Source organism: Physeter macrocephalus, unplaced genomic scaffold (assembly GCF_002837175.3).
Source record: "Physeter macrocephalus isolate SW-GA unplaced genomic scaffold, ASM283717v5 random_133, whole genome shotgun sequence".
Taxonomy (NCBI): domain Eukaryota; kingdom Metazoa; phylum Chordata; class Mammalia; order Artiodactyla; family Physeteridae; genus Physeter; species Physeter macrocephalus.
Genome location: NW_021145419.1, coordinates 86,879 through 96,534, shown reverse-complemented (window position 1 = coordinate 96,534; position 9,656 = coordinate 86,879). Strand labels below are relative to the sequence as shown.

The window sequence follows — 9,656 nt, the reverse complement described above, 5'->3', positions numbered from 1 at the left end:
CCAGCCGCTCTGCGGCATGTGGGATCTTCCCGGACCGGGGCACGAACCCATGTCCCCTGCATCGGCAGGCGGACTCTCAACCACTGTGCCACCAGGGAAGCCCACTGGTCATTCTTTATATTAGTTTTGAGCTCCTACTAGGAGCCAGGTTTGGGGTTCCAGAGGTTCAGTCTGCTTGCCCTCCAGAACCTCGTGGTCTGTGCAGGGGAGACAGTAGTAAACACACAATAACACACCCCAGCGATTATTGAGTGGGAGGAGGATCGGGAGACCACTGACACTCCTGTCCCCAGATGTGTCGGCTGGAGGGAGTGATTCAATGGGGCCTGCCCCAGCTCAGACCAACCTGGTCGGGGGAGAGGAAGGTGAACCTGGGTCCCCAAGGTGAGGAGACACAACCAGGGAGAAAATGAAAAGGTCAGGTGTAGGGAAAAGCTGGCTCAGAGGTGGACATTCAAGTGAGCGGAGAAAAAAATGATGGGGCTGGGCAGTGTGTGGGAACAGAAAAGAGGAGCTTGCTCCTCCCACGCCTTCAAGTCCAGGGGTGACCCTGGGCTCTGTGCTTTTCCTTCCTGGCTTCCTGCCTTGCAGAGAGGCTTCCAGAATTTCCTCCAGAAGGCAGAGCTGCATCTGGGCCCTGGCCCTTCCCTGGGCAACATGGGGAGACGGGGCGTCGCCACCTTCCTGCCTGGTGCTGAGACCCCCTCTCTGTCCTTGTGTGAGGCCCACCAGCCCCTCTACCTAGGGGTAGCTTTGAGTCACCACTGCACAGCCTGATGGCACTAAGCCCGAGTCATTAGGCCATGGGCATCTGAGGAGCCTGAGGAAGGAACTCTAGGTGGGGGCCGGTGCCCTGGGTGAGGTGAGCCCCCTGCAGCTCCCTCTAAGACCCACAGCTCAGGGACTTCCCTGGCGGTCCAGTGGTTAAGACTCCGTGCTTCCAGTGCAGAGGGCATGGGTTCGATCCCTAGTCCCTGGTCAGGGAACTGAGATCCCACATGCCGGGCGAGGACGCGAAATTGATAAACGGGGCTAGAGAAGAGGGGGCTGTGTGGGGACAGGCCAGGGCCTATGGGAAGGCAAGTATTACAAATGGGCAGGGGCTTGGACACCAGAGTTTGAGTGAGGTGAGAAGTGGTGGGGTGTGTTAATTGGGGATCTGCCTCTCTGATAAGGGAGAGGGGCCCCCTGCTGTCCTCTCTGGCCTCTAATGCCTTTCACAGCACAGAACCAGTGCCCGGCACAGTAGAGGCCCAGCAATGGTGTGAAAGCACAAGTCCCCTGTGGACCAGGCTGGCTGCCTGTGGGAGCCACACCTGCACATCCAAAACCCCAGCATTGCTCTGGGGGTAGGGGCACATTTCCTGGGTTCTCTGCCCCCACCCCACCCCCACTCCAGGCCCCTAATCTGACCACTGCCTCAGTTTCCTTTATTGGCAGCCCTTGAAGAGGTGCTTCTATAGCGCCCCCTCCTGACAAGCCCCAGACTTGCTTTCCTGCTTCCAGAACAACCTCAAATCCCCAGTCTTCCCCTCGGCCCCCAGGAGGAGCTGGATGCCTCAACTCTTTCCAGTCTTGTGCAGAGAATCAGGACCCCTGGGTACCATTCCTGGATCCCCCACTGTCTAAGGATGGAAGAGCATTAATTCTCCCTGCCTCCGTGGATAGTTAGGATAATCATAGCAACAATCATGGTGATGAATAAATAAACATAAGCATAACAGTTCTGATGCGTGTCACATCACCAGGAGATTCCCGATGACAGATGACGGTATTCTAATGGATTTGGCTATTAAGAAGCACACTGTTTTAATGAGTTAAGGCTAAATTAATCTGGGTAATAAAAACAATTGTTATTAATAGTAATTTATTAGCAAAGATAATGAAATGCATGTGTAATAATAAATGCTACCAGGATTAGGGCCCAGGGAACAATACAGGAGTTGGCTGCTTGCTTTCAGCTCTTTCCTAGTAGCTCAAAGCCCCATCAAGATTAAAAATTTTTTCCTTCACTGTCAAAAAGCTTCTACACTGGTGGCAGTGGTGAGGCAGGATCTTCTCATCCATTTTCTAAACGGAGAAACTGAGCTCCTTGGCAGACAGCATCTCTCCCTCATTTGATTTTCCACCACCTTTAGCTGGACCAGGAGTTTTCCCAACTGAGTGCCCCAAGCAATTCCCTCCCAGGTTGGGGAAGAAGAGCTTGAAGGGAGAGAAGGGGCTGAAAGGATCTGGGCTTTAAATGGCAGACTGCATGGGCTTCCCTGGTGGCGCAGTGGTTGAGAGTCCTCCTGCCGATGCAGGGGACACGGGTTCGTGCCCCGGTCCGGGAAGATCCCACATGCCGTGGAGCGGCTGGGCCCGGGAGCCACGGCCGCTGGGCCTGCGCTTCCGGAGCCTGTGCTCCGCAACGGGAGAGTCCACAACAGTGAGAAGCCCGCGTACCGCAAAAAAAAAAAAAAAAAAGGCAGACTGCATGCAAATATGTCGGGTCCTCCTGGTGCAGCATTGCTGCTGAGTCAGCAGCTTTGGCACAGCTGATCTACAGTTCTGCCTTCCGTCCAGGAGGGAGGATGGGCCCCTCCCCTAATTTGGCTTGGTCCAGCCCTGACTGTCAGCCCTTGGGGGAGTTGCCTTCGGGGAAGGGGCAGGATGGAGAGGGGCTGTTGAGGAGCCTGGCTGAGAGAACCCCATTCAATGCAGCCTCCCCCCAACACAAGCCAGAACTTGGAGATGGCTTCTCTCTTCCCATTCTCCACCCAGAATATCCTGGAGAGGCCCCAGATCAGATGGCTCAGGACTTGCGCTGGCCTCAGCGGTTGGGAAGGAATGCCTGGAGGGAATTTGTCCATCACCCCACATCCTCAATATCTTATGATTATAGTCTGAGCCCCCCACATGATGTGTCAGGCTTCAAATCCAAAGGCTGGCACTCCCCTGCCCCATCGTCCTGCCTGTCCCGCCCCTCCCCCATCAAAACAAGGACCAGCGAAGATATCAGATCAGACTGAGGATCACAGAGGGATATAAGGCTTGACTCCCTTCTTCCCATCCACTTCCTTTCTACCACCGTGGGGTGATACAGGAGGAGCCAGAAGTCCTCTTTGGGTGGGGGAATAGTCACAGGTAGAGCTACAGCTCCTTGGAGGCGGGATGCAGGCCCAACCTGAGCCTTGGGAGAGGAAGTAATTACCAGGCCTTCCATCTCACTGCTCTGGTGTGGAAGACTCCAGAATGGACTTGAGACAAGGCGTCCACAGAGCAGTTCCTGGTACTAGTGTGGTTGCTTACTAGTAGCCTGGCATTGATCCAGGCCTGAAACTATAAGGCCTGTCCATCCACTGACATAAGAACAGGTGGATGTGGCTGAGATGTAAGGCATCATTATCACAATAAGGCAGAGAGGAACCAATGGTGAGAGAGGGGATGGCCCCTCCATCCCTTAGGGGTCCAGAGAATTCCTCTCTGCAAGGAGGGAGTTCCAGGCTGGGGCATCCTAGAAACATTGTTGAAATCAGACAGTGAGCCCTGGGGGAGTTAAGGAGGCCGATTACACCTTGGCTGCCAATTCAGACCCAGATTACACCTGCCCTAGAAATCCAAGGCTCCTCTGTAACCCCTTCCCAAAACACACAGTTACGACTGGACAGGGCAGTGGTGGGATGATGGGAGAAAAGCAGGCTGAGAGCCCTGATGGGGCTGGGGGTGGGGCTTTGGGGGCTTCCAGAGGTAGCTGCCTTACCTCTGACGGTCCCCCTCCCTCCCCGACCCCACTTCTCTCCCTCCTCCTCCCCTGCCCTCTCACACACACCCCTCTTCTCCTACCCCCACCAACCCCGCAGGTGCGGGCCAGCGCCATTGCCCAGGACGCAGACCAGAACTACGACTACGCCAGCAACAGCGTGATCCTGCACCTGGACGCGGGCGACGAGGTCTTCATCAAGCTCGACGGAGGCAAAGCGCACGGCGGCAACAGCAACAAATACAGCACATTCTCCGGCTTCATCATCTACTCCGATTGAGCTCCTCGCGACCCCTCCATCCCCTATCCCCCCGGAGATCCCCTCCCGGCGGGGCAGAGGATGACCCGTCCCCCTACCCACACCCCCTCGCTGCCCGCCACGGCCGCCGGCTTCTCCCGGCTATGACGCCCCCGGCCTGCCCTCACCACCGTCCGGGCCGCAGCTAGCCCTCCCGCCGTCTCGCCGCAGAGCCGGGTCCAGCGCGCCCCGTCCCGGTTCCCCGGGAGGCCGTGTCGACCGCCCCCGCCCCCGCCCCGGCCGGCACTGTATATTTGTACAATAGGATTGTTTTTGCCCACCTGACCCACCAGCCCGCCCCAGCTGGGGGAGAGGTCTCGGCGGGGTCGCTCCCTGTGGTGGGATGCGCTGCCCACCCGCTCTGGGGTGGCGCTGCCTGGGGGAGCGGTGTATTGGGTGCTGGATGGCTTCCCAGCTACAGCCCTGGCCGGCTTGCGCCCCGTCTGACCAAAGCTATAATAAAACACTTCCACCCCGCTGGCTTTCCGCTGTGCCCTGGAGAGGAGTCGCAGGAGGGGACCACGAACCCTGCCCTCCTCCAGGCTGGGAACGAGTCTGCTGAAAGCTTCTCGTGGATCCGTGGGGAGCCAGGGGCCAGAGCCAGAGCTGCTCCAGGAGGAGGTGGGCCGAGGACCCCAATGCCCCACCACAGCCCAAGTGGGCCTGGGCAGCTAGAAGAGGAGGCAGCCCAGTTACACCATCATTTTCCAGGGTGGAAAAGCTCCATCTTTTCGACCTTGAAAGTGGCATCAGCATTCCAAAGGCACAGCAAGTTTTAAATTGGGAAACCCAGGTTCCGGTCCCAGTGCCACGGTGTAGAATCCTGGCCGTGTCACTCTTTTCTGACTCAGTTCTGGGTTAGTGACAGCAGTGAAAGGAACAAGCTTTGCATTAAATGCTGGCTGACCCTGACCCAAGCACTTCACCCCTGGGCCTCAGGTTTCTCATTATAATATGTAAGTGAGGAGACCTAACCTACCTCACTTGACTGAGGATTAAAGAGGTATCATGTATATGCTCAATAAACACAGCTTTTATTATTTATGCATCACTTTAAAGTTTGTCAAAGGCTTTCACGTATGTCATCTCACTTGAGTCTTCCAAGAGCCCTGGGAGGTTGGATGAGTAGATTTTATTCTTTTTCCAAAGAGGTTAAATAGCTTTTAAAATAGGCCACAGGGACTTCCCTGGTGGTGCAGTGGTTAAGGATCCGCCTGCCAATGCTGGGGACACGGGTTCGAGCCCTGGTCCGGGAAGATCCCACATGCCGCGGAGCAACTAAGCCTGCGTGCCACAACTACAGAGCCTGCGCTCTGGAGCCCGCGAGCCACAACTACTGAGCCCACGCAGCTAGAGCCCACGCTCCGCAATAGGAGAGGCCACCGCAATGAGAAGCCCATGCACCTCAACGAAGGGTAGCCCCCGCTCGCTTCAACTAGAGGAAGCCCACACACAGCAACGAAGACCCAACACAGCCAAAAGTAAATAAAATAAAATAAATAAATTTATTTTAAAAAAAAATAGGACACAGTCAACAAGTTCTGTGATTGCACTTGAATCCAAGAAGCCCTTGCTCCCTGGAGACACACTAAATCTCCTTGCCTTGTCACTGCCTCCCTCACCTCCTATTACTGGGACCATGACGATTGCACAGTTAGGGCATTCCTAAATCATAATAGCTAATATTTAGAGAGCACCCACTCTGTGTCTGACACCATATAGGAACTTTTTTTTTTTTTAATTTATTTTTGGCTGCGTTGGGTCTTTGTTGCTGTGCGCAGGCTTTCTCTAGTTGTGGCGAGCAGGGCTACTCTTTGTTGCAGTGCGCGGGCTTCTCGTTGCGGTGGCTTCTCTTGTTGCAGAGCACGGGCTCTAGGCGCGCAGGCTTCAGTAGTTGTGGCACGCGGGCTCAGTAGTTGTGGTGCATGGGCTTAATTGCTCCACGGCATGTGGAATCTTCCCAGACCAGGTCTTGAACCCATGTCCCCTGAATTGGCAGGTGTGTTCTTAACCACTGTGCCACCAGGGAAGCCCCATATAGGAACTTTATAAATATTATCTCATGGAAATGTGTGTGGGGTGGGAGTGGACTGGCAAGAAATGCTCCCATGACCTTTAACATGGATGCTGTTGTTTTATCCATTTCAGATGAGGAAACTGAGGCTCAGAGAGGATAAATAATTTGCCATGGTCACAGAGCTAGGAAGAGGCAAATGCCAGTATTTGAACCAAAGACCATGCTCTTACCCAGCATGCCATATTTCATAAAGACCTGGGATCTCCAAAGCAGAACGGAGGAAGGATGGCTTGGGGACAGCCCAGCGCTTCCACTCCAGTGCTGCCCTGCAGAGGCTTGATGGGATTTACAAGCATCTACCCTGGGCAGCAGCCATGGGGTGAGCCTCTTGGAGAATCCCAAGGCTCTGCTTGAGGGAAGGGTCCCATCTGGCCTCCCCTCCCCCTGCTGGCTCAGCTGGAGAGACAGGAAGGAGGGGTGGCCTCCCTCCCAGTCAGGCCCCATCTATGGACCCTTGTCAAGGCTGGCAGACTTGAATGACTTTCTTTATCCTGTCTTCTCTCCCCTACATCCCCTACTGCCAGCTGTGGCCATTTAATAAAATTAGCTTAATACTTGTTCCTTCCCTGTGGGGTCTGGAGATTGAAATCTGCGGGTTCCCACAAACCCAATAAAACCCCTGGCAGGTCTAGCTGGAACGAGAGTTTCCTTGCGAAGAGTGATTAGATTAGCCAGCAGCCCCCTCCCGCCCCCCCCCACCACCCCGCCCAGTGCCACCCTCAGCCCCCTGTGATTCTTTAATGGCCACACTGACCCCAAATTACCCAGCCACCACACCTGGCCGTGCTCCCCAGCCCTCCCCAGAGACCACAGGGACTGGTCTAGGACCTCTGCTACAGCAAAAATCATGTCAGTCATTTTTGTAGGAGAGCCAGGCTGGCTGGCCTGCTTTCTTTTCTTTCTGGTGACTGGCTGATCCTCATGTCATTTTGAGAGATGGGCCTAAAATCTCCATGTTGCAGATGAGGAAATCATAGCCTGAGGAAAATCTGTGACTTGTCCATGGCCATGCGGCAAGTTTGCGACACAACTGGGACAGGACTGAAGCCAAGGACTTTTTCTTCCTTTGCAGGGCACCGGGGGTGTCCGGCAGTGCCAGTTGCCAGCTGGTTGTCACTCAAGTGGCAACCCAGCTGCCGGGGAATATGTTGGGGAAGTGTCTCCCCCATTAGACAGGGGCTCCCCAAGGGCGAGTCTGTTTTTTGCCCCTCAGACTTGGGACACCTGAGGGCAAGGACTATGTCTCCACCCTCAGAATGGGAAACTTCCCGAAGGCAAGACTGTGTCTCCTCCATCAGACTGGGCGTCCTCAAAGACGGTGTTTTGACTGAGTTGAGGGCAAGGTGTGTATCTCCAGAGACTGGGGATGAGGAGGGGCCATTTCCTAGTTGCAAAGATTGTGGCCGTCCTGTCAGTGGCTCCGAGGGTAGTTACTGTGCTTTTTCTATTAAACTAGGGTTTTCTGAGACCAGACCCTGGGACTGGGGGTTCCCTGAAGGACAAACTCTGTCTCCCCATCCAACTGGGGGCTCCTTGAAAGCAGGGCACGTGTCTCGCCTGTTCCTCTGTCAGGGGCGTTTCTGCCACAGAAACATTCCACGGGGCAGGGCTGGCTAGGTGGTGGAAAGGAGGCTGGACAGGCAGAATGGTGGTCCCACTCTGGAGGAAGGAAGGAAGAAGGCTCCCCAGGCTGCCTCCCCTTTAGAAAGATGTGTGATTAATTAACAAACGATGTCCCTGCCAAAGGGGTGTGAGGATGGCAGTGCCCCTGGAGCTCACCCACACGAGGAATGGCAGGCCATCCTGTGCCCAGGCAGCTGCCAGCCCTCAGAGCTGGTGCTGCCCTGGTTTCCGGGGTCACGGGGAACAGAGGGGGCAGCAGGAACCCACCGCTGGGGGCTACCCTAATTGGATGACTTTGCAGGAAGGCCAGGCAGGTGCGCTCGGCTCTCCGCTTCAGCTTGCTGCAAACACATCTGCCATGGGGAGGTCTGGGGGTTAATTGCCTCCCGCCTCACTCCTGGTAACCGATATTTCATTTACTGCTCAGAGGGGGAGCTGTCTGGAGAATTAATCCTGGACAAGCATCCAGGGGACAGGGGAGGTGCGGAGGCACGGGAGCTGTGTCCCGGAGGATCTCTGAGCGTCAGAGGAAGAGGTAGGAGGCAAGCACCAATTGCTCAAGGCTACTCTGGGGCTCACCCGCATTCTGCTGACCCTGACAACTGCTCCAGGACCCCCAAGAGCTGGGAGAAAATCCCAGGGGTCCAGAGGCTGCACTACTTCAGCTAGCTGTGCTGCTTCCCCTGCCCTGGTTCCTTCTGCATGTACTTATCTGGGTACCCCCGTAAGCTGTAGCAGGTTAGATGCTGTTAATAAGCTTATTTTCACAAGCGAGGAAGGTATATTTGAAAAGCGGAACTGGAGGTGTGAGCTCCTCGCTTCCTTCCAGGTAATAAACCTTAAAATCCTACAAATGAAGTGATAATAAAGTGGATGTGAAAAGTCTATACATATTTGGGATTGGGTGGGGGTGGAAGGGTTACTGAGAGGGGGCAGCTGGGGCCTGGAGAGAAAAGGGACCAGAGGGCTCCCCGCCACCATGCTTTCCACATGCTACCCATTTGCCCCATCTGCCAAAATTGAGAATCAAAGCCACAGAATGGGCAACTCTCATTACACAGCTGGAAAAACTGAGACCCAGCGAGGAACCCAAGGTTGCTCGGGCTGGTTCAGGGCAGAGCTAGAACCTGAGACAGCAGGACCCAGCAGACATGCGGCAACTGGAGTCAGAAGAACTGGGCTCAAGTTCTGGCCCAGTTCAGTGTTTCAGGAAACGAAATTTCACCTCTCTGAGCCTCAGTTTCTCCATCTATAAAATGGGCCTAATAAAAATATCTACTTGAAGGGCCATTATGAGGCAGTGGGTAAGAAATTATTAATATTTTGTAAGTTGTAAAGCAAAATGCAGATGCAAGTCTCCCAAGCCCTGTGACTTAAAATTCTTTTGAGGACATCCCTGGTGGTCTAGTGGTTAAGAATCTGCCTTCCAATGCAGGGGACACGGGTTCGATCCCTGGTGGGGGAACTAAGATCCCACATGCCACAGAGCAACTAAGCCCATGAGCTCTAGAGCCCGGGTGCCACAACTAGAGAGCCTGTGCCCTGCAACTACTGAGCCCGTGGGCCCCGGAGCCCGTGCCACAACTAGAGAGAAGCCCGCGCACCGCAACAAAAGATCCCACAGGCCGCCAACAAAGATCCGACACAGCCAAATAAATAAATAAATAAATGAAATTATTTTGGCTGCACTTCAGTGCGTGGGACGGTGATGATTTTCACTGAAGAAAATGAAGACATCTGGGTTTTCTCCCACCCGAAGTGAGTGTGGGGCACTAGGGGAGAGATTGGTCTGAGGTACCCAGGATGTAGAGCTAAGTATTAAGAATGGAGTCTCCTTGGGGCTTCCCTGGTGGCGCAGTGGTTGAGAGTCCGCCTGCCGATGCAGGGGACACGGGTTCGTGCCCCGGTCCGGGAAG

The 9,656-nt window shown here is 54.8% G+C and overlaps 1 protein-coding gene across 1 annotated transcript in view; it reads left to right on the top strand.

Annotated features, from left to right (window-relative positions):
* Positions 1-5,070, top strand: part of C1QL1 (complement C1q like 1) — an 8,184-nt gene extending 3,114 nt beyond the window's left edge. The window contains exon 2 of the mRNA XM_007125395.4: positions 3,843-5,070. Within this exon, the coding sequence (XP_007125457.1) occupies positions 3,843-4,022 (180 nt within the window). The 3' untranslated portion in view covers positions 4,023-5,070. The remainder of the gene's footprint in view (positions 1-3,842) is intronic.
* Positions 5,071-9,656: the final 4,586 nt, after the last annotated feature.